Raw genomic sequence first — 25,696 nt, 5'->3', positions numbered from 1 at the left:
TCCAATTATTTAGCCTGCTGCTGATACGAATTGGGCCAAGCAAAACGGATAAAACCTGAGCAGTTGCCAACAGCCCTTATCAAAAGTCCCCTAACTTGTTCTCACGCCATTTGTCCGGACGCAAAGGGGAAGAAAAGAGGCAGGACCTGTCCCCAGAGTCTGCAGCTCGGGCTTTTGTTCGTTTGGAAAAAAAAAAGAAAAACATACCAGCGAGAGGGGGAAGCTGAGCGTGCAAAGCGCCCCTGCTGGCCCCCGTCAAACCTGGGGCTCCCGGGGACGCTCTGCCCGGGAATGCCCGGCGCCACTCCGCAGACACGCACTGGGCGGGTGTCAGCGCTGTCCCAGGAGAAGGGAAAGAAAGGAGAGAAGGAGCCGCAGCAGCGACGGCAGGAGGAGGAAGAGGAGGGGGAGGGAGGAAGTGAACTTACAGGGCAGGTGACACCGAGATAGGATCCCCATCCCCAGTGTGCTTGGCAACTTCCCTCTCGCCTGCTGCCCGCGGAGGCACGGCTGTGAGGGAAGATAAAGGAGACAGGGACTCTATAAATACCAAGTGCGAGCGCGCGCGCCCCAGAGCCCTGGCGAGGGACAGAGACCGGCGCGGCGCTCAGCCTTCAGCAAGCAGCGAGCATGCACGTGAATGGCAAGGTGGCTCTGGTGACTGGCGCGGCGCAGGGCATAGGCAGAGCCTTTGTCCAAGCGCTGCTGGAGGAGGGCGCGAAGGTAAGCGCGTGTGTCCCTGGCGCACCACCCAGGGGCTGCCGCCATCCCGGAGCCACTCTCGCCTTCTTAGGAGGTCGCTTCCCCAGAGGCTGCTGCTGCTTTCTAGGAAGCCAAGAGCCTCTCCCCCAGTTTTCGTGCACGCTGTAGGTACCTGCTGCTGTCCTTCTCCCGGCTTCGTGCCCCTCCCCAGGGCCAGTTTTCCTTCCCGCTGGGGTGTGCAGGTTGGAGCAAGAGGGGCCTTAGACACGTCACCTCCCCGGCTGGGAAAAGGCTGTGTGGTATTTGGCGGGGGGAGGGGGTCCGCTCGTCCCTCTTGAATTTCCCTTGCCTTACAAATGCTGTGATCATTCCTCTCACGTGCATCGCCCCGACCTCCTCCTGGCACAGGTGGCTCTCGTGGATCGGAACCTCGAAGCCGGTGAGGAGAGCAAAGCTGCCCTGGATGAGCAGTTTGAAGCTCAGAGGACTCTTTTCATTCAGTGCGATGTTACAGATCAGGAGCAACTGCAAGGTAAGGAGGGAAATCTGTCAGCATTATACACTATCATAACATGCAACAACCTGAACAAAGCTGGGCTACTGAACCTATAACTGTGCAATTAAGGTTTCTGGAGGGCAGCCTATTTCTGATCCCTTACAAGCGTGACTCAAGTAGGATCTGTTTCTCACTCTGCAAATGTGAAATATTACTACCAGTGTGTGCCTTTGGCTTTAGGACTTGGCACATAGTAAAGAAAGGATAAAGACGTCACTGAATGTTTTGTGATACTTTTGTATGAAAGCCTCTGCATAAGATAAGGGTTATTTAATGAGTAATGTATTAAAAACTTTAAAATCCAGTGTTTAATAAAGTAGAGTATTTACTTAATAAAATATTTAAAGTGTTTAATAAAGCTTCCTGGCAGACTCAAAAATGCATCTTCTCACCATGAAAGTGACAAGTTTCTGCTGGGAGTGATCTGCAATACAGATACTTAGCAGTACAATGGAACTAGTCTGAATTTAGGTTGCTATTGTTCAGATCAGAATCTGGCCATAAATGCCAAGGATGAAATGTTGCTCTTTAAGCTAAGAAATAACTTATACAGCTTTTTAAATTTTAACTTAAACCATTGCAGATAAAAAGCAATCAACTCCTGTGATTTTTGATTTTGTGCATGTCCTCATTCAGGAATAAACTGCTCTACTGAGCTCTGGATAATAATATTTACTTTTTTATGCAGCATTTCACAACAGACATCTCACAAACATTTCATGATAACCACAACATCCCATGACTGTTTGCAGATTCATTAAGAGATCCTTAGTTAGGTTAAAAAAAACCTTGGGTCACTTATGTGAATGCTCTTTCCATGGAAAAAGATGTTAGACTTGATATAAACACATAGTTTCTTTCTTCTGCCTCATAAATTCTATGATTGCACCTTTGTCACATGATAATCTTCACAGAAGCAATGTGTGATTATTTTAATTCTTTCTTCACAAAACTTCAGCAATTTGCAGCTTGTCCAGAATGCAGCAATCTGATTGTTCACTTGTATAAACAAGCATAACTACACTACACCTATCCCCAACTCTTTTATACTGGTTGTCTATAAAGTAGATCAATTAATTTAAATTGGCTCTGTTAGTTTTAAATTCCTTAGTGGCTACCTACTCTGTAAGCTTTTTTACGGACAGTGGTCCTCATACTACAATTTGTTCAGTGTGGGCAAATCCCTCTGTTGCTTCACTGGAGTTCCGTTTTTCCGTATGGACATGTGACTGCCCCTGTGAAACAAGTTGCAGGATCAGGAACACAGTCTGCAGCCACACGGTGCACACTGTTCAGGGTCCCACTATCACATCTGCAGTCAGGTCATGGTCATGCTTTTTGCTGTGCATGGCCCAACAGTGTGGAGCTCTCTCTGCACAGACATTGGTTTTATTTTCTCCCAACCTACTTTTGAAAAATCACCTTAAAACCATTTTTCTCTGCAAAGCAGTTTTGGACTGATCAGCCTTGATCCATATTTATACCTCCCTTCCATTCCTTTTCATATCCCCTTTAAGTTGGATCCTCTCATTTATTTTAAGGTGCTTATATTTTCAGAGGGTGGTATTTTATATTTTGTACAGTGCCAAGAACACTGGTGAGATGGATGTATATGCAAAATAAATACAATAATTATAAATTACTAATTATCATAATACTAACAAGATTCTTTTGTTTCATATGGATATGTAACAAGGCAGGCCTTCTCCCCACCTCTCAAAGACAGTCTCTCTTCAGCAGTTTTATTGTCCAAACAAACAAAAACAGTTCTTCAACTCACCCTGGCTTTTACTCACAGGAGACTTTAACCCCTTTACCTCTCAGGCTCTCACTGCCTCCTCTCACAGGTGTATCTGTCAGTTTTGCTGTTCCTGGTCCTGTTCCCTGAGCATAGCCACCCAGGGCTTTTCTCTCTGGAGGACCTTTTTCTAAACAGTTCCTTTCAGGTTCTCCCTGTCTTCCCTTAGGGGGAGTCTACCAGCCCTAATTCACCAGGTCTCTTCCTTTCCCAAGCCCAGGTACCCTCTTTTAAAGCCTAATCTTGGTCATCTGACCAGACACAAGGTACACTGACCCTGCTCCCTCTTAAAGAGGTAGTGCCACCCTGTGACCGGACCCTAAACAGATGTGATCACTGTGGACTGACAAACCTGTTGCCAGCAGTAGACTACATAAACTAATCAACATTTTTTTCAACACATCAATATGACCAGTTGAAAAGTATTTGCTTTTTTTTTCCTAGTGTGGTCAAGATTATTTGTATAGGCCTAGGAATGATACACACATCATTAAGAATAAGCCAAAAGTCTTTTGTTTTTGTTATTTTAAGACAGAAGACTTTGAATGCTATGTGTCAAGGACAGTGTTATTGAAGAGCTTCTGTAGAGAGCAGGATGAAAAACAAGTGAAGCATAAAGCCAAATTCTGAAATTGAGATCAAATTAAGGGCCTGATCCTGCATCCCCAAAACTGCATTGATTCCCTGAATGACCAGTTCTGCTCCCACTGAAGTCAAAGAATTTCAATTAACTTTGATAGTGCAGGATTGGGCCACTAAGGAAGTAAGGAAAACATGGTTAGAGAATGTTAGGTTCAGAGACTGAAGAACAAAATAGGCAATAAACTTAACACAAAACAGAAAAGACAGGAAACTAAAAATAGAGCCCTTTAAATATCAAAGCATTATAGTGGAGGATAATATCATCATTAACTCTGAAAGGCAAGGGAGGTTAGATGAATGCATTCTTTGCTTTTAGCTGTTTTTAACATGATACAATGCTCTTGTGTTTAAAAATGACTATTGTACCATATTCTGACCCCTTCTAAAATTGCTCTGGCAGCCTTAGCCAAATACCTGGTGATTCCCCTAACTAGGGTAATCCTGAATGACACAAACACCTGATGCTGTTGGTGCTATACCCATTCTAGTGTAAGGGTGTGGCCAGAGAAAAGGAGATATGGCAACAGTGCTGTTGTAATTTTGTAATTTGTTGTAACTTTTCTGTTGGCCACAATGGCCTGGTGTCTCAAGAATACCTTTCAGGGAATCTGACGTGGTCTGGATTTTCATTTCATCAAGTTATTTATTTTCATTCAACATATATTTGTTATGTAGTATTTGTTTGATGTTTGCCACAGACAAACAGTTCAATGGAACAAGTGTTCCGTGTGATGAACAATGCTTGGAGGAAAGAAAAAGTAAAATGCGCAGAGACACGACTCAAAACTGTTCTTTTGTTCACAGAAAATGTTAATGACACTTGTTCAGTGTTTTATGATAAAGCCCTTAAGAACTCTAAATTGCTGGGAAATATGCACACATTGCTGTTGAGTCAGATTCTGGCAGTACAGACATCTCTGCACTTTCTTTTTTAAATGTATTTTTGTCTTTGAGTATTTTTGCAACCCTGAAAAAAACAGGCACCACAAAAGTGTTGTAAGCTTTTTATTCTGAAAACATTGCCATCTTTAGGGTCCCACAAAAGGTGTCTATAAGCCACTTTGGGAATTCCCTACCTGCACAGGTTGTGCTGAGCATAGAGGTCCTGAGGATCTGGCCCATTAATTTTAATTCTGTCTGATGTATAGAAACTCTGTGGAGGTAATTTGTCAACAATAGAAGGAATGAGATTGAATCTGAGAGGCTATAAATCAGTAACTGTATATATAGGGTGTACATCAATTACTCATAAATAGGTACAATTCATCAAGGAATATGGTGAATTATTGATAGTTTAAAGATTTAAAATATTTATTAATTACATCATTGAGTAAGGATAGACTCATTCTTAAAATAATTTGAATTCAAACCCAAACATGAGTTTTTCAGACTGTGTAAAGTTTTTCTTTAAAAGATACATGGGATCAGATCCTGAATTTCTTGAATACCCAAACTAATGCAAGATCAAGCAATAAAGACTTGATTTCAGAAGATGCTGAGTGAAAAGGTTGTACTATTCTACTTCCATTAACAGTCTTAAATAGAGTTACTGTTAATACTTGTTGAATAGTTAGACAAGTGTTGTATTTGTTAAACATTAACAAAGTATGTGTTTAACATTAACTGTTTTAAAAAAATGATGAATTAACATACTTTGGTAGGGTAACAAATATCGTGCCTTGCATTCCATGTGTAACATTTAAAAATATGGAAAACAAGACAGCTAAGGAATTTTTCCCTTGGATTTTACTGTAGGTGCTTTTAAAAAAACAATTGAACATTTTGGAAGGCTGGATGTTGTGGTTAATAATGCTGGAGTGAATAATGAAAAGGACTGGGAAAACACTATACAAATTAATTTGGTAAGCATTATCTGTTTTAAAATGTTCATACTGTATTACCTAAAGGTGAGATTTTCAAAGAGGCCTAAGGAGTTAGGCACTCAACTCTAATTTAATTTTCCTCTTTGAAAATCCCAGCCTATAGTGCTTGATTATGCCTAAAGTAAAGTTTAGGAGGAAATGATGTGCTGTGGATTTGTGAGAGAGTGTTTTTGGTTCATTGGTTTTTGTTTACACTCAACGTGTATGTCCTCCTGGAGAACATCTAAAGAAACAAATTTACCATTTGAAAAGAGTGTTTCAAACAATTTTTATTTAAATCATGTTTAGATGCACTAATGCTCTACAGTGAAGTCTCTTTCATGGATCATCATGTTCCTTCACATTAAAAATCCTATATTGCCCGCAACCCACTCATGCACATATATATACACACTCAAGCCCCCCTACCTTCCAGTGACATGAGAGCCATTAATGGTCAGTGTATGGCGCGGCCCTACCTATATATACATGAGTCACTACAGATAATTATACTAGCACCTAAGCAAGTACTATAATTGTAACACTAATCTCAAATACTGATATATCTTAACAGTTAAGAATAAAATGAATCATTAATGCTATGATCACTCATTCATTGTCCTGTATCTGTACATTATTAATGTTAATGATGGCGAAATATTTACTGGTTATGGTCTTTAGTTCCTTTTCTTTTCTCTACTTTTTACACGTTGTACATGCAGAGAAATAGTCTTCCCTTAGACCCACATACCAGATCTTAAATCTAGTCTTTTGCTATTTGTACATAAACATTTCCCCCTGATTGTTCCACATATAGATGGAAAGCAGACTGCTGGAACTGGTAATCAGACAGACAACTCTGAAAAGAGAATAAATTCAAATATTATTGGTAATAACCATGTTTTATAATAACAGTATTGTTAAATTATTTTTATCAGCGTATACTACATTACACTACTAGATTCTAGTGACTAACATAATGGCATGCAAGGCCTGATCCCACAGACTATATGGTACCTGCAGCATACTGAGCTGTGAAAAGTGTGAAAAGCCATGGCTGCTGCCTCTGGTAGACAAGCCTATCCAAGGTAGCAGTTGTCTTGTAGCAGAGAGAAATAAATATTTACAAATAAACTCTGTAAAAGTAAGTTTCTCAAGGAATGGAAAGTTCATGAGCTCTCTGCCTCTCATACTTCACAACTTATTTCTCACATTCTTCACTCCAGTTGAATCTTTGCAGCTTGTAAACATGGCTTCAAATATAGATATGGGAATATAGAGAATAAAAACACTCCTGGTGGTTGAGGATCTTTGATACCTGAAAAGCCATTATTTCAGGCTGAAAGCAACCACAATAAAAGTTATGTTGGTCTATATTACCGACAGTCCACGAATGTCATTAATTGTTTATTCTTTGGCTCTCTGTATTAGATGTATGGGGAAAATGTGTTATGTGTTTAAACCCTCCGAATGCTAATCAGTCAGAAGGTAACCTGGAATAAAAAGATAGTTAGAAATAGTAGTGAGCCTCTAAAAATTCCAAGTGAACGAACATGTATGAAAATAGGAATATTGTGCATAAAAATTAGAGAATGAATCACTTATAAAAAGTGATGAATCACTTATAAACAACATAAAATAACTTCTTATTGGCCCATATTTAAAACTGGAATATACACAATAACATTAAGATACACCTACTTTAGTCTCAGTCTTCACTGGAGTCCATTTCTGTGTAAATGATTAAGACACATCAACTGTTATTGAGGCTCAGCTGGCATACACATGAGAAATAAGTTGCCCACTATTAAAAGATTTGTTTAATCTAGGGCTACATATTTCATTTTCTTAAGGCATACAAATATGTTCCAAGTTCTTCACGTATGAAATATTTTCACCATTCCCCATTTGTTGGAGCACATTCTTTCAGCTTAAGAGCAGCTGTCCAGCTGAACCCATGTAAATTCAGTGAATTTTTGCAAAAGAGATCTTTCAAACATGCATTCCTGGTTTCTCACATGACATGATGTCACAACTTGTTTGCTCATACATGGAATATCAGGGTTAGAAGGGACCTCAGGAGGTCATCTAGTCCAAACCCCCTATTCAAAGCAGGACCAATACCCAATTGCCCCAGATCCCTAAATGGCCCCTTCAAGGATTGAACTCACAACCAACATGACTACCATTCCAATGCCATCCCAACTTCCCATTGCCAAAGAATGTTGTACGTGGGGGTTCACTTCTCAGTCACCATTTCTGGGTGGTTCCATCTTCAAGCCACATAGCTTGGAGATCTGAACTCCAAAAAAGCTGTCAGTCAGGAAGGACTTACTTTATGCCCTGACCTTTCAAATTCTGACTGTCATTCCAATATTTAGGAAAGACCTGCTTCCATGTTAGGATTCAGTGTATCTCTATACATCACTCCCATGAATCCGAATGCCAAACATAGTAATTTGCACCTGCAAACAGGGCAGCAAGGGATTAATATAGAGTTTGCATGGGATTACAACCATGAAAGATATTTTTATGTCAGTCTTCCAATGAAGGATATGTATGCAAAAAATAATTTCAATTATCATTTCGTAGGATAATGACTTTTTATACATGAAGATGTTTTAAATTTGATCAAAACACATACAGTACGAAAAAAAATCACATGGGCACTCTGTTGGAATTTGACAACTAACTAATAGAGCAAGATAAGAGATCTAAAAGTACAGGGCTAGGTTATGGATTTTATAGCCAGAGGTGCACTGGAAAGGGTGAAGAGTGGCCATGCTAAAGCAGAAGTCGCAGAAGGATGGCTAGCTGGAAATATCTTCTGGGAGCCTGAAGGAGCGCATGCTGCTGGGCAGCTCTAGTGGCTAGTATAGGTGGAGAGCAAGCTCATTGCCCAACCTCACCACCTCCTTTCTTTTCTCATTTCATATAGTCAGTGTTGGCACTGGGACTGTTCAATGGATTGTATCTAACTTCTATATTGGGGAACTAGACGTTGATGGAGGAGACTCCTTGAGCCCTTTTTACTGATATGTTAATATCAAAAACAGATTCATCCACAGACATTTTGGTAGAAGTGTCAGCAGAAGTTATTTTGCATAATTTGAGTATGCTGATTCTGAAACAAATTTGCTGAAGTGATCTTTTAAATCGTTGAGTCTTTCAAAAGAGAAAACGAAAAAGTGTCCTAAATGAAGTATTTCCACAGTTAGTCTTCTAGGCTCAGATTCACAAAGGGACTTAGACATTGCAAAACCTGCCTTTTAGGCACCTAGTCCCCACCCCCCACACCACTGGAATCTACAAAGCCTGAGTTAGGTGCCTAGGCTCCCTGTACAATGCATGGGGAGAGAAAGGTGCCTAAGAATGGGATCCACAAAAGCTAGCCTGCTAAGTGGGGAGCTGCTTAAGCTAGCCAATGGCAGATGCCAATGAGAGGGATGTGTCCTAAGCCCCGCCCCACTCAGGGAGTTAGGTGCACATGCCCGGGTTGGAGAAAGGTGTGTATTCTCTGGCCAGAATCTACAGCTGGGAACCCTCTGCTGGAGTCAGGCACCTAGGACATTTTTTGCAAAAGTGGTAATGATACACAGGCTGAACTCCACACAAAGCAGTTGTGCAGGGAGGGAGCAAGGAGGAGATGCGTGCTCCTTATAACTTTTGACCCAAAATGCAGGAGACCCTGGTTCAATTCCCTCTTTGCCTGAGGGGAAGAGATTTGAACAGGTGAGTGCCCTAACTATCAGACTAAAGTGTCATTCTCACGCTCTCTGGCTTAATGCATAAATAATTAAAAATGCAAAGTGGAACAGTTTAAACAGGAGAGATAGGGAGACTCACATCAGAAAATCCCATAGTCCAGTGGCCCTCAGCTGAGATGTGGGGAAACTCTGGTTCAGTTCTTATCCCCTAATCTGGCAAGGGGGAGAACTGAACCTGTGAGTGCCCTAATCCATGTAACTTCAGATCTAAAGGAGGCTGCCTCCTTTCCCCGCTCCCTCCCATTTTGTGTGGAGTTAGGCATACTCTAAGCCTAACTACTGGATCAGGACCCACATACAATATAGGTGAGGCAACACCTATCTTCACCTGGTTTGAGGATCACACTTGGTCTTAAGCATAAGAAGTGTCTGGCCACCTAGCTGAGTCAGCAGTGCACATGCCCAGAGGCAGAAATTTAGGCCCCTAAGGGGACTTCTAGAGTGGAAATTAGGTGCCTACCAAGCAGGCGTTGTATGGATTTCAGTGGTACTTAAATCTAGGGGCCTTAATGACCTTTTTACTTTATGTAGTAAAGTATAGTCTGTATCAATTAAGACTGTGCCCTGCAGAAGCTTTCAAGCCCTTCAGGGTGGATGCCACTGAATTCCAATGTGTTCCTGACAAAAACATCAGGGAAAGTAGACTTAAGTGACATGGACTGTACTATGGCAAGTTATAGAAAGCTCATACTATAGGTGCAGAATCAATTATGTTTTTTAAAAAAGACAGAAAAAATAGATCAGCATGAAAAACAGACTGACAGCACCTCTACAGTTTAAATTACATTCTTGTTCTCCTTGATTCCTACAAGTCTATCCACACTTGTATTTGCACCAGACTGGTCTGTCTCAGTACAGGCTCAGCTGAGATCCCACGATAGGGCCCCCAGCTTAAATCTTATTTAATAAACTTTCTTTCTTTTCCATGGCACTGTAATCAAATACCATTTTTAACATACTGAACTATATATATTACTTCATCCACCCCTGTTTCAAGCTCTTATGAATCATGCTAGGAGATTAACCTCCAGGATATTTTGCATTGAGAACTGATGACGGTGTCTCACAAGAAGAAATGAGTGACACCAACAGATTGGTGCAGAGTCAGTATAGATAGACACAAATGGTCCAAGTTTAAAAAATAGGCTGTAATTATGCCATCACACAATTGACTGTGCCTTTATTTGTATGCTAGCAGTTAACTCAGGGTATATATGGTTGTAACTGGCCATCTAACTACTGGTCACTTTTAGGTCTGTAATCGAGTGACCAAAGAGATTGAAGTGTTCTCCGACTGTTTTTTGAATGTTATAATTCTTGATGTCTGATTTGTGTCCATTTATTCTTTTACGTAGAGACTGTCCAGTTTGGCCAATGTACATGGCAGAGGGGCATTGCTGGCACATGATGGCATATATCACATTGGTAGATGTGCAGGTGAACGAGCCTCTGATAGTGTGGCTGATGTGATTATGCCTTATGATGGTGTCCTCTGAATAGATATGTGGACACAGTTGGCAACGGGCTTTGTTGCAAGGATAGGTTCCTGGGTTAGTGGTTCTGTTGTGTGGTGTGTGACCCAGTATGGCCATTTTTACGTTCTTATTATGCCTAGATCTAACTAACGTATCACTCTCAAAAGCATTAGACTCATCCACAAAACCATATTTTAAAATGGAAAAGAACTATTTAAAATAAGCAGGATACACTAACTATGATTATTTGTTAAAACTGGAATCGTGTACTTTATTTTCTTTCTTTGACATCATTAACAGTTTAAGCAGCCAGCATTTTATTTAACAAAAATCATATTTTTTAATAAAAGCACAAAACAATACTGAGCAAATAGAAACACTGGAACTGCCACCCTGCATCAAACCATTGGCTGTCATAGCAAGTACTCAAATGGTAGCCAGCATCCAGTACTTAACAGGAAGTGGAATGAAACTCTATAATACACTCAGGCAATTGTGGCATGCTGTACATAAGATGAACAGGGATGAGTAAGAGTGTTGACTTATGGTTTGATCAAGAATTTGGAGCTGGGAATCCCTGCTTATCTTTTCAATTTCGATATTCATTTGCTATAAAGAAAAGGAGTACTTGTGGCACCTTAGAGACTAACCCATTTATTTGAGCATAAGCTTTTGTGAGCTACAGCTCACTTCATCGGATGCATCCGATGAAGTGAGCTGTAGCTCACGAAAGCTTATGCTCAAATAAATGGGTTAGTCTCTAAGGTGCCAAAAGTACTCCTTTTCTTTTTGCGAATACAGACTAACACGACTGTTACTCTGAAACCATTCATTTGCTATGTGACTTTGGGCATGACACTTATCTAATTTCTTTCTGTAAGGTGTTTCTAGAGTAAGAAGCCTGATCTAGATGTAGAAAGAGTGGCAGCCAATGAAAAGATTCCCGTGGCAGTGAATTCCATAGATTAACTCTACTCAGTGCAACTGTTTCCCTTTTAATAGTTCTACAAAGACTTTGTTCTTTCACTGAAAAAAAAAACACACTTAGGGTTAAATTATTTTCCTCTGAAGTCAACAAAAATAGCTATGCTGATTTCAATTACAGTTGTATTGAGCTTCATTCATCTTGACAGAAAAAATGCTTTGTTTTGGAGTATTGAGTTAGGGAATCTAATAATGATTCAACTCTCAACATACATGATATGTGAGTAGGGAATGCCAAATTAAGCTTGCCACTGTACAGTTTTTGGATTTTTATTCACCTCTAGACACAATGTCAGCTTCCCTTTGAAGACATACACAGTCATAGCCACAAATACATTATGCATGTAAAGCTGTACATTGTCTTGGGCTAGAAAAGACCCATAAAATATCATAAAAAGTGACTACCTGGGTTAACCTCAAATTTATGAATCATTCTGGTAGGAAAATGTTTGTTCATTACATTAAATTATGGATAGTAGACTCTTAATATTTTTATTTACCACGCATATTAAACCTTAATTTGCTTTTCTGACTTGTGAGAACAAGAATTATGAGCAGTATTATATAATGCTACTTTATAATAATTAGACAAGAGCATAAACAAATAAGATAAAGAGGCCAGGGCTGTAATAAAATGTTCAGCTGAAATATTTGTCATTAAAAATAAAAATTTAAAATTAATTTATCACCACTTTTAATTTTTAATGTTTTAGAATATATAGTTATCCTTTTCTAAACATTTCTAAACTTGATTAATTAAGAAAAAGTGTGTGTATGTTTGAGAGCAGAAGGGGTCTAAGAGGGGAAGGAAGAAACCTGATGCCTTACTCCACTAAAGTTTTGGAAACTAATTTAGTCAGATTTCTTGAATAAAATATATTTAGGAATTCTTGTTCTCATATTTCTCTGAGTGTTTTACATATATTTCACTGGCAGCATTAGAAAGCTCAAATATTGCAGTTGTGTAACAACAGTTATTAGAAAGAGGCAAAATTCAAATACATGCATAGAATTTGTTCAGGCATGCAAGGGTCTCATTATTACTGGGCAGAACTTGAGGAAGTCTAGCAGACATCATTAAATCAGTCATTTTTCGTTTTTGTTGGTCTCATTTATATAAACTAATTTATACAAACAAAGGTAAAAATTGTCTGATAATTGAGATTGGTGAAGTTTTCTCCATTTCTAAATTGAAGCCTGCCTCGTGTCACAGTCACTCAGGGCTTGATCCTACGAAGAACTTAAATAGCTTGGTCCTGCAGATAGAAGAACGGAAGAGTGCTTATCTAACTCCTGATCATCTGAGCTACAAAAAAAACCAATCCACTTTGCTCAGCAACTTTGTGGATCTGAAGTTTAAAGAGGTGTAATTGATAGCATTGACAGGACATTTGATTCAGTCTCTAGTTCTGGGGTTTCCCTTAACCTGTTTACACCCTGGTGCAGAATGTATTTAATAATAAATACAGTCCCTTGAAGGCAACTGGGTTAATATTTTCAAGGAAAATCAAAATTTACTGGTCATTTAAATGCCTTTAACTCCTCAAGTTACAGGCTACACTGCATCGAATGACATTTATGGGGCAGGAGAGGGAGCTCCCCTCACTTTGGCATTCATATGTTTACTGTCTTATCGGTCAGGGTTTTGCTGTGTGTATTTCAATGAGGCATGTCACAGCTTTGTCCATTCATCAGTCCTGTCAGATTCTATCTACTTAAGATACTTATTTGGCCCCATTACTGTCGTAGCTAAACACCTCACACTCTAACATATTTATCCTAACAACACCCTTGTGAGCTAGGAAAGTGCTATTATTCCCCAGATGGAGAACTGAGGCACAGAGAGACTAAGTGACTTTCTCGATGCCACCATCTAGCGTGGAGCAGGGAACTGAACTCCTGTTTCCCAAGACCCAGGCTACCACCCTAACCACTGGCTCTCTCTTTGGGGGTGTATTTTAGACCCACTGCCCAGCTCTGTGGGAGCTGGAATCATGGAGGCCATTTCGAGGCTCAGCTCTGCCATTGTTGCTGGCCCTGCTGTTGCTTCTCTTCCCAAAGCCTCAGCTCTACTCAAAAATCCCAGCTTCACACCGATAGCATGAGGTACTCTATCACCTCCTCAGCTCCCCACACATTCATCCTATAAACTCTATGCTCTGAGGTCTTCTGACTGGAAATGAGGATGAGATGTTCTACTGGCACACACCCCTAGCTGCTATGATCTCTCCCACTTCCTGTTAAGTCTTCCAGTTCCCCAGGAGATTCAAGCATGCAGGAAAAACAGGAGACTACGCAGGTCAGCCATTCCCTACTTACTGCTAAAGATTATGAGTTTAGAATGCCACCCATGGCCCAGCATTCAAACCAATGCATAAATAAAAACTCCAGTGGGATCACTTCAGCGATCTCTCCCCTCTCTGAAAGCTAGAATAGCGTCAAGTGTTTGGAACCTTTATTTATAAAAAATATTTTTAAGAACTACATATCATACTGGGGATTGTGTAAGGAATCTTGAATTAATACTCTCATCAATTCAATATCCTAGCCAAATGCAAGACAAAGATTATCTTACAGACTTAGTTGAGCTCCTTAGTGTACAGTCACCAGTCTGTTGTAACAGGACCCAACCACACTTTCAGGTGCTTACCTCCTGTCTAGCACCTCTCCTTGTGATGTGGGACTCCACAGCACAAACTGCCTTAGGTCCTGAAACCAGTGCTGAACCCACCCGAGCTTCCCCAGTCACTTATGTGTACTCCCACAGATTCCATTGCACTGGATTATAGTTTAACTCTTTGATAAAGTAAGGAATGGTCTTTGCACAGGGGTTTCTAAGAGACAATAAGTTTTACTTTCAAAGCATACAAGAATTTCAGATCTTTAGGAAAAAAAAGCCTATATAATCTTTCCATGCTCACCCTTTCTTATAAGCCCTTTGGCCCACTTCATCTGTCAGACAAGTAGGCCGCTTCTGCTTCCAGCAGTCCTTCAGTTTTTGGTCTATGATCAGCTAGTAAAAGTAAGAGTAAGAGAAAGAGATTGGAGAGATCCTGTCCTTAAATATGGTTTCCAATCCTTTGTCATGCAACTCCCAGACCAGCTTCAAAGCTGCAGTCAGGTGGTTAAAGTCCCACCTTCCCCTGGATACAAAGTGGGAAACCAAATCTTTTATCCAATCAATTGTTCTGACAAACACAATTGATAACTCATGTTGGTTGCTTCAAGAAGGTGCAAGGCATGCAATAAATTGCCTTATTCTGTCCTGGACATCTCCAGCTAGTCACATCTATACATTCAAAATGCAAGTTACAATCTTCAATCTTGTTAGTCTCTAAGGTGCCATAAGTACTCCTCAATGTTCAAAATGGTGATTACATCAAAGGAAAGTCACAATTTCATATCCTTGTACTTGACTGATTAAATGAACCCTTTTTTTTTTTTTTTTTTTTTTTAGAATGGTGTTCTCTGAAAAAAATTAAATTGCACAGGCAAAGATTTAAGTCCTTTCTGGAATCAAACCAACAGCCTACTAGTTAATAAGAGAGAAATCACCCTTGCAATTCAGTAGCTCACTAGTACTCTCCCATACTAAGGCAGTGCTCCAGATATGATCATGCCCATGAAGAGAAAACTATTTCTATTAAAGTGATTAGAATTGCCCCCACTGAAATCAATTGCAGCAGATCAGACCATATGTATAAAAAGAAATCTGCAAGCTCTGAAAATAATCATATCTGTGACTCACATGCCATTGTGGATCATGGAAGAACACATTAGAAAAAGGCATGCAGATTTACCTCAGTAATTGTACATTAAGCATGTGATCTTACTGGTTTATGGACTCTCAGTTTATGCTAACAGTGACTAATGTTGAGGCAAATGCTGCACTGAGAGGCAAATTGTTTATAGTGTAATGAGAAACTGTTTAAACCCAGCTTCCTAGAATGTAGTATTAAAGCCCAAACCCTGACAGGATCAACCCTTCCCCCAAACACACCCCACCCTGGAGAACAGCAACATGCTGTTTTACCCCCTGCAGTGCAAATCTTACCAGCAGCATTTAGTTTCAAGCCTCATAGGTACCTCATATATTATTCATTTATTTTATGTATAGCTCATGAAGTATGATGTTAATCAAGCAACAAAGAAAATATGAAAGTCAAACAATCAAGGTTCAAATTCCACCTGTTCAGTAACTTGCTTTATGAACTTGCCCAAATCATTTGTTTTCTATTAACATAGAGTAAATTGTTTTTAACACCTATATAAAAAGTGTCAGCAGAGGTAAGGAGATAAAGGGGTCTACAAGTTTTCCCAAACACACCAGTTGCCTTTTCATCTTTGTACCAATGCAATAGTCATCTCCAATCTTACAGGAATGCAGGAAATCATTTCTCTGCAGGAAATACTAGCTTTTCTAGGTAAGAAGGTGTGGTGTTTTACTGCTACAAGAAGCTAGCGCAATAAGATGGAATCCCTGGATTATTAGAAATACCTCATATATTGAGTTAACAGTAAACATTTGTCAAATGTAATGGCTGATAATGAGGTTTGAAGTAGTCAGTGAAGATGGACACATTTTTGCACTGGTGCTTATAGATCATGCTAGGAAGTTCATAACGATGTAGAAATAGCATGTGAATTTGAATTAAAGGTGATAAGTATGTCAACATATCTAAGTGTTACATAACGTAGAATAGGCATGTTGCTAAAGCCAGGAGAAATGTGTTAGGCTTTGCTTAGATACAGCATGTCACCATATTTTCTGTTTAGAGTAATATAGCTGAAACTATAAAGCCATTGTGGGGGAAGAAGATTACAAGAGGAGGCTAAAAGTTTGTAACTTTTGATTTTGAGCTTGTCATTTACACATAAAAGACCAGTCAGCCTGTTAACTAGGGTCATTAGTCATAATATATGGTAGGGATTTGAGTTCTCCAACAGCTACACTGAGGTGTTTTGCCTCAGTGTCCAATTATTTACTTTGCAAAATAATGGCATGCTGTCAGGGATTTTACTTTTGTCTTTATTAGCATTTGGTGCATTGGCATGCATGAACTACTCTCATCCAATTCTGTAATTGGGATTGCAGAAGTAAACTAATATTACATTAAGACAAGTTTCTACACTCATGATTATTACTTTGCTGGACAGTAGCATGGTAAATACACTTTTTATTGGCAGCTGTCAGAGTGCAACTGCTTTTATTGGTAGTATACTCAGACCTGTAACAGTGTAATGATGAGTGTCCTCATTATTTATTATAAATCAATGTGTATATTTAAGTAAGAAAACTATCATCAACAGTATGGAGATGGTGGGTTTTGTTGGCAAGCAGTGAGGTTACTTTCACAGCTGCTACCAATAGTGGGTTTTGGTAGCTAGGGGACAAGTGCTGGTGTTTCAGCTTTGTTAATTTTCACTTTACCTGCATTTAGTAACTGTTCAGTTTCTAATTTGAACAGTTTGCTGTTCTTTGTTCTTGAAATTTTTATGGAGAACATCCAAGCTGCTGAATACAATGGTAAATGGATTATTTATCACAAGTCACTTCTTCAAAGGCAACTTGCTTTATGTTTTGACATGATTTCTGCTGGATGTAGTGGATTAGCAGATATACATTAAAACAATGCAGGGGGGAAACAGATTTTTAGTGACTTTTTATTTTCAAATACAAAAAAAGAAAATACAGATGAATGCACTGATTTAAGAATGATCAGTGATTAAGAGTAAGGGTCAACATTTCTTTCTCAAAGAATGTAATAAGAATTACCAAACCAGAAGGCACTTCTCTCCTCACATGTTCCTGTTAGTCCTACATCAGTGCACTGAAGGCCATATTACAGAAAAATATTTATACTTGGCTGGCTTGGAGGTAATTTCAGAGATTTCCTTTTGCCTTATTATCCAAAACTGGAAGCAAGGGTGTACAGAAACATGAAGGTTGTTCTTTGGCTGTTTGGCTTTCCATCAGCCATATTTTATAGTAGCTTGAAGTAATATCTGGGAGACTTTCCTCCAAAACACTCCAGCTGAAGTGTTTCTGGCTGATTCCAAAAGTGGGAGTTCAAAGTTGCATTTCATAAGGGATAAAGTATGAGGGGAGCATTAAACTGTAGAGTGACATACCAGCAGTAGTAGAGAGTACAACACAAAGGAGAAACAAATACTATCTCTATTTAAAGCATATGCTTTTCTGCAAGGAGCTTCTTTTTCTGGCCTGCTTATAGGGTATGTCTTCATTGCAGTGTTAACTTGAGTAATAAGCACCTGGGTGTGAGCCCCTGGGTTGGCTTATCCCAGGTGTGAGCAGCCACAATGCAAAGCCATACTCCAGTGTTTTCACTCAGCTGCATCCACTCTGGTGCTGCACTCACTTGTGTGCATCACTAGGACTTGTGAGGGCAGTATCCCATGGTTCTTTGTGTTACAGTCAGCTGAGACACTCTATGATTCTTTCCCAGTGAATTGTGGTCATTCTAGTCACATGCAGGGAATTGTGGGAAGGCATTGGAGGACCATCAGCACTCGAGCAGCTTAGCCTTTGTCCATATTTCAAAATGAGTGGGCTACCAACCCAAATGTGGACAGCATTCTGGCTTTAGCTTCTACCACCAAACGGGGCATCTAGCTCAGGTGTAAAGCTCTGTTACACATGGGGGAGGAGTTGTTTGTGGATGTGAGCCAGGTTAGTGACAACACTCAAGACAGAGCCCAAGTTATCTCTGCAGTGAAGACAAACCCTCACATTTAGGATCAGGATTCTCCTCAGTTTGGTATAAAGGCAAGAGTCACTTCCAAACACTTGCTGGTTTGCTTCAGCCAAGAGAAATATTAATAGCATTAATTTAGTCTAGGAAAATTTGCAATCCTGTGATGTTGATAAAGCAGTCAACTATCTAGGTTCTCCCTGCCATGTGGTTGGGACTTGGTCTGGGAATCATCTGGCTCTATTACTTCCTTGAAGTAGGGAAGGAAGCGATGGGGGGGGAGGAAGAGCACTTCCTCAAAAAGTTCCAAGCTATTTCCCTTTCCTATTCATTTATTTCATTTAATTATCCCAGGTGGGATTCTTCCTTTCCACCCTGCAGGCTGAGCAGCTTCTCTAGGACAGGATAGGTCCTCTATCTGATTCCCTATGGGTAGGACCCTACCAAATTCATGGCTGTGAAAAAAGTGTCACAGACTGTGAAATCTGGTCTCTGCCCTGAAATTTGTATAGTATAAGGTAAAAGCGCACAAAAGACCAGATTTCACAGGGGAGTGAAAGAACCCCCAGTTTGAGAAACGCTAGGCTCCCCCGTGAAATCTGGTCTTTTGTGTACTTTTACCCTATACTATACAGATTTCATGGGGGAGACTTCTGCAGTGCAGAAGTAAAGGTGGCAGTAACGCAACCCCCCTACAATAATCTTGCAACCCCCCCACAGCCCCATTTTGGGTCAGGACCTCTACAGGACTACTAAGCTGGATGCATTTCATCACAAATGTCTGAGAAGAATACTGGGAATAACATATAGAGATATATGAAGACAAATGAAGTCAGAAAAATTACTGGACAAGGCACCCTCTCACAAATAACCTACAAAAGAAGACAGCAGTGGCTGGGATATGTGCTGAAAATGTAAAAAGAACACTTACCAAATACCGCCCTTGAATGGAAGCCAGAAAACGCAAGAAGAAAGAGGAAGACCACAAATAACATGGAATGAACAGTTCTGAACTACAGCAAGCACCTCAACATGAAATGGGAAGATTTGGAGAGAAGAGCAGTTGACAGGCAAGGATGTAAATGTGGGTAGCCCAATGTGCAGCAAAGCATGGGGCAGACTAAGGTCTAAGAACTCCTACAGTTACAACACCATAAAATTTCAGATTTAAATAATTGAAAACTTAGGATTTTAAAAACCATAAATTTCATGACCATAAAATGGACCATGAATTTAGTAGGGACCTACCTATGGGGCTTAGTGTGGGCTCTGTGCAACCTATAACATATATAGAACATTCTTCATCACCAGTCTCAACTAATGGATCTATTAACAGTTCAGCTGCTTTCACCTTATATATTATAGCTACTGTTTATCACCAGAATAATTATACCTTAGGGCAGCACCATCAGGCATAAATACACATAGCTTTAATAATTCCTTTGATGGTTATATAGTACAATTAACATTAAACAGCCCTACACAATACATTTATTAACAGACATATCTCTGAAGACATGTATCAAATACTGTTCCTTTAAGGAGTACAAGAGAGAGTACATAAGCCTGGCTCCTATAAGGCACCCTCAATTCCCATTGACAGCAGTAGGAGTTGAAGTTGCTAAACACATCATAAGATTGGGCCCAGATAGAAAAGTGCATGAGCATAATGATCCTGTGAACAGAAAGTAGAATGAGGAGGTCAGCAAGTTTCACAAATATTAGGGAAGATATTTATGAAATGTATTAGCATTTGCAAACCTAAAGATTGACAAGTGTGCAGTTTACAACTCGTCTAGGGTCAAAATCAAAGGTTACCGACCTTTATGGGTAGTGGGTGCTGTGGCCTGAAAAGGCTTTCAGTTTACTTCCAACATCTCAGCTGACACTTTGGCAATGCCCAGTCTCTTACGTATTGCGCGGGGAAATCAGTTTCCCATATTGCTATCTGTTGCTATCAGGTTGCTATCAGGTTTTGACCTATTGTATAACTGGGCATTGTATATTGTCTTTAGGACACACTGACGATAGTAGGGGCTAGTCTCCACTACAGGGAGATCGATGCTGCTACAATCGAAGCAGTCGGGATCGATTTAGCGGGTCTAGTGAAGACCCACTGAATCAATGGCAGAGCACTCTCTGGTTGACCCCAGTATTCCAGCTCTCCAAGAGTAGTTAGGGAAGTCAATTGGAGAGCATCTCCCGTCAACTCAGCACCATGAAGACACCGGGGTAAGTGGACCAAAGCTACAGTCGACTCCAGCTATGTTATTCACGTAGCTGGAGCAGTGTAACTTAGGTCGACTTACCCCCATAGTGAAGACAAGCCCTAGATCTGTTAGTTTCCACATACATATTCATTTAAAATAAAAATAAGTCCAAACCAAAGCCTTGGATCAGAACTTTTAGGTTGAAAATCCAAATCCAAACTTTCCCTACATTTGGGAGCATTTAGATTTGGTATCTATATTCATCCCATTATTAAGATATAGTTGAGCTATGGAACTTTCATCTAAATCTGGTTTAGATCATTTTTAATTTTAAAAAAGAAAAGGAGTACTTGTGGCACCTTAGAGACTAACAAATTTATTTGAGCATAAGCTTTTGTGAGCTACAGCTCACTTCATCGGATGCATGCAGTGGAAAATACAGTGGGGAGATTTTATATACGCTGATAACATGAAACAATGGGTGTTACCATACACCTGTAACGAGAGTGATCAGGTAAAGTGAGCTATTACCAGCAGGAGAGGGAAGAAAAACAAAAAATCTTTTGCAGTGATAATGAAGATGGGCCATTTCCAGCAGTTGACAAGAATGTGTGAGGAAAAGTAGGGGGGGGGAAATAAACATGGGGAAATAGTTTTACTTTGTGTAATGACACATCCACTCCCAGTCTTTATTCAAGCCTAATTTAGTGGTGTCCAGTTTGCAAATTAATTCCAATTCAGCAGTCTCTTGGAGCAAAATTGGAATTAATTTGCAAACTGGACACCATTAAATTAGGCTTGAATAAAGACTAGGAGTGGATGTGTCATTACACAAAGTAAAACTATTTTCTCATGTTTATTTTTCCCCCTGTACTGTTCCTCACACGTTCTTGTACTCCTTTTCTTTTTGCGGATATAGACTAACACGGCTGCTACTCTGAAACCTTTTAATTTTAAGTATACTGTAACACCAGGTGCAGTGGCGTGTGCCTGTAATCCCAGCTACTTGGGACGCTGAGGTTGGTGGATTGCTTGAGCTCAGGGGTTCTGGGCCGTGGTGCACTTTGCTGATCGGGTGTCTAGTGCCATTGACAGCCTGGCCAGCGGGTGGCTGAAGAACTGGCTAGACCAACACAAACAACATGTTGTGATCGGCTCTCTCTCTGTGAGGGCTGATGGACCAATCAACCAAGGTGACACATGCAGTAGATTTAATCAAAGCCCTTTCCTTGAAACTTGTGGCAATATTCATCTGCAGACTTTTTGTGTATTTTGAGATTAAAATCAACAATATGCCAATATTTCCTACAGATTCCAGTTTTTCCATCAGTAAAAGAAATTAGAAACACAAGGATGTATTTTACCATTGTGCATGGGCTAAACCTTGCTGTAGTAATTGTCGCTTTTCATTCTGGACGAATGTAAAGACGACAGAAAGAGACAGCCTGGACAAATATGGAGTGTGGCCCTGAGAAAAAGCCTAGAACTTTTGGGTGTGGTGCTGACTAAAGAGGCTTGGGCCTGTAAGCAAAGAAAATATTTCCTCTTTGGTTCCTCCTGTGTTTAGGGAAAACGGGCTTGGTACATATTTTGTAAATAAACAAGATTGCATCTGTCAAGATTCCTTTCCCACTCTGAACTCTACGGTACAGATGTGGGGACCTGCATGAAAACCCCCTAAGCTTACTTTTACCAGCTTAGGTTAAAACTTCCCCAAGGTACAAACTATTTTACCTTTTGCCCTTGGACTTTCGCTGCCACCACCAAACGTCTAACAGGGATATAATTTGGAAAGAGCCCGTTTAGAATTTCCCCCAAAAATCCTCCCAAATCTTACACCTCCCTTCCTCGGGAAGGTTTGATAAAAATCCTCACCAATTTGCATAGGTGAACACAGACCCAAACCCTTGGATCTTAAGAACAATGAAAAAAGCATTCAGATTCTTAAAAGAAGAATTTTAATAGAAGTAAAAATAATCACCTCTGTAAAATCAGGATGGTAAATACCTTACAGGGTAAACAGATTCAAAACATAGAGAATCCCTCTAGGCAAAACCTTAAGTTACAAAAAGACACAAAAACAGGAATCTACATTCCATTCAGCACAGATTATTTTCTCAGCCATTTAAAGGAATCAGAATCTAACGCATATCTAGCTAGATTACTTACTAAGTTCTAAGACTCCATTCCTGTTCTGTCCCCGGCAGAAGCATCACACAGACAGAGAGAGCCTTTGTTTCTCCCCCCGTCCAGCTTTTGAAAGTATCTTGTCTCCTCATTGGTCATTTTGGTCAGGTGCCAGCGAGATTATCCTAGCGTCTTAACCCTTTACAGGTGAAAGGATTTTTTCTCTGGCCAGGAGGGATTTTAAAGGTGTTTACCCTTCCCTTTATATTTATGACAGCATCAAAGAAAACATCAGACTATCATCAATTTCTCCTCCTAACTGGAACAACCCTCAACCCCAAATTTAGCTAACTGCTCATTTTGAAAGGGATGATAATAATTTAACATCAGTCACATACAATGTAGACATATGATCCCATCAATATTGAAGAAAAATGAAATATCTGTGTTCTGTTTAAAAAAAAATAAAGCAAACTTTCCCATAGTTTTCCATTGTCCCTACTTACTTACCAGTAATATACTCCTTGGAATTTCTTGTTATGAGCGACGGGGAAAAATATCTATTATTTTATACTTGAGTGCCTCACATGCTCCTGAGCACTGTAAAAAGTACGTATGATAGAATACAAGACTTGATTGTGCAATCTTCTCACATGGCAAAACTCCTATTAAAGCGAACCAGAGTTTTTCCTGTATAAGTACAGCAAGATCTGGATCATGGTTTCTACATGAAATTTTATAGTGTGCTGCTAACTATATCTACTGCATTTACTATTAAAATAGTTTATAGATGAAAAATAAAAACATATAAAAAGACCTCACCTTTAAAATCCTTCCAGTTTGGTATTTGCTATTTAGATAACATTACTGAACTAGTACAAAGTAGTTAATGTTCTCATATTTTAAGAGGTTGGGTTTTTTCCAATTTAACTGGCCACTCCTTACAACCGGGCTTTAGTCATAGGCTGACTGGTTTTGACTTTATATTGCTATTATTTTGGGAGCTTTCCATCCTCCCCATTTACAGATAATCTTGCAAACCTTCCCTGCTCAGAACTCTCAATGAATTCACTAGGAGTACATGTGTAGAGGGCTTGCAGGACTAGCTGCTTCATCATTTGAACTTCTTAATTTAAAGTCGGGTCCTGTAAAGAGTGCTAGACACAAATAATACTTATAAAACATCTCATTTAAAAAGTGAAATAATCTTCCTGGCTATAAGGCATCCTTTTTGTTTGACTAACTAAATAGAATTGGAAATATGAAAAATCACCTAAGTTAGGGTTCAATTTTAGGAAAAATTGAAGGTCAAAGGGAGATCTAGGCAAAAAGCAGCATTTTTATTATATTTAATTAAAAGGAAATAGTTTTAAAACTTATCACTAAAGCAGTAATGGTGAAATTCTGCACAGGCATGGGCAGTTCTTCAACTGGGACCTTATTCTGGAACTCTTGTATAAGATTAAGTAAGTTCTGACTGCAAGAGGAGTGCAGTAGTGGATCTCAGTAAGACAAAATTAGGCAAGGCCTGAGTATCAGTTTTCCTTCCCTCCAATCCCTCTGGAAAAAGCAAACACTCTCCCATGTAGCCTGTAACTAGCCCATATAAAACATTATACCATCACCATCCTTTTGTTTATATATTTGTATGTTTTACCTTATAGATCTTCTTTGGGTCTCCCAGTATGCCTTGTTATTTGATCCTTGTATAGTCTTTTGGGACTGATCTTGCTCCTGTCGAAGCCAATGGTAAAACTTCCATTGACTTTAATGGAAGAGAATGAGGACTTTAAACTCTAAATTCTTCGGGACAGGGACTATGTCACTGAGCCAAATCCTGGAAGGTGCTAAATATATGAAACTCCTATTGGAACCCTGAGAGTTACAGGGTTCAGCACCTCTCGAGGATTCAGTCAGCTACTTGTATATTCTTCAGTGCAAAATACACCATCTGGGCATAATAAATAATAATAATGAATCCCAAGTCCAAAGAAAAGTTTAATTGATTGATCACTTTCATTTGCAAGGGAAACACTTGTATAGCGTGTCAATAAGTAAGCAAACAGTATTTGTTTCAGGCTGTTATTGTTACGTCAACTGCAGCAGCACTTCTTTAATGCTACCTGCCGTGGGTTATCTATGTCATATCTCGACATTATAAAGAAAAGCCTCACTTTTCAAGAAGAAGAAGAAAAAAGGACAAATTTAGAATTTATTTCCCCTTTATATTTCATAAATCAGACTTCTGTGATCAGAGGAACATACATTGGACTGGAATACATGAGAAAAGGAAATGGAGGGGTAATTATTAATATCTCATCTCTGGCAGGTAAGAAAATCTTATTTCTAAATCCTTGCCAGTACTTTTTAAAATAAGTTAATTCATATTTATTCCTTATTCTTTTCTTTCTTTTTTTATGATCTTTTTGTTGTTTCTTCAGACCTGTACAACATCTACTTGTCTTGCAGTGACCTCCAAAATATATAGAGAAGGGCTACTATTTTTCCCAACCCAGCTGGGCTATGTAATTATACACTCAGTAATTTCCTGCACGATTAGTCTCAGGTCCCACAAATATGAGTATGGTATAAATATCTATTTTTTTAATCTTCCCTCCAAGGTTACCAATATTGTAGATTAAGTGAACATCAGCTAGGCTTAATTCATTATACTTCACTAATATTTTATCTTGGAAAGCCAAAAACAGCATTTGAAGCATACTGTATGTACGAAAGGATAGTCTTCAATATTTATAGACCCAAAGAGGAAACATTTACATTCTGAGTTTATTTTTTAAACTGTTTAATTTTTGTAGCATAAATAGATCAACAGGAATTAAATTTAGAGGGCAGGAAAGTA

The 25,696-nt window shown here is 39.5% G+C and overlaps 1 protein-coding gene across 1 annotated transcript in view; it reads left to right on the top strand.

The window, feature by feature from the left end:
* Positions 1-234: 234 nt before the first annotated feature.
* HPGD (15-hydroxyprostaglandin dehydrogenase) overlaps positions 235-25,696 on the top strand; it is a 37,793-nt gene continuing 12,331 nt past the window's right edge. The window contains exons 1-4 of the mRNA XM_084626199.1: positions 235-723; positions 1,111-1,234; positions 5,454-5,560; positions 25,078-25,165. Of these exons, the coding sequence (XP_084482325.1) occupies positions 631-723; positions 1,111-1,234; positions 5,454-5,560; positions 25,078-25,165 (412 nt within the window). The 5' untranslated portion in view covers positions 235-630. The remainder of the gene's footprint in view (positions 724-1,110; positions 1,235-5,453; positions 5,561-25,077; positions 25,166-25,696) is intronic.

The sequence above is a fragment of the Lepidochelys olivacea genome (assembly GCF_965140295.1).
Source record: "Lepidochelys olivacea isolate rLepOli2 genome assembly, chromosome: 4".
In the NCBI taxonomy this organism is placed as follows: domain Eukaryota; kingdom Metazoa; phylum Chordata; order Testudines; family Cheloniidae; genus Lepidochelys; species Lepidochelys olivacea.
This window is presented reverse-complemented; position numbering and strand designations above follow the sequence as displayed.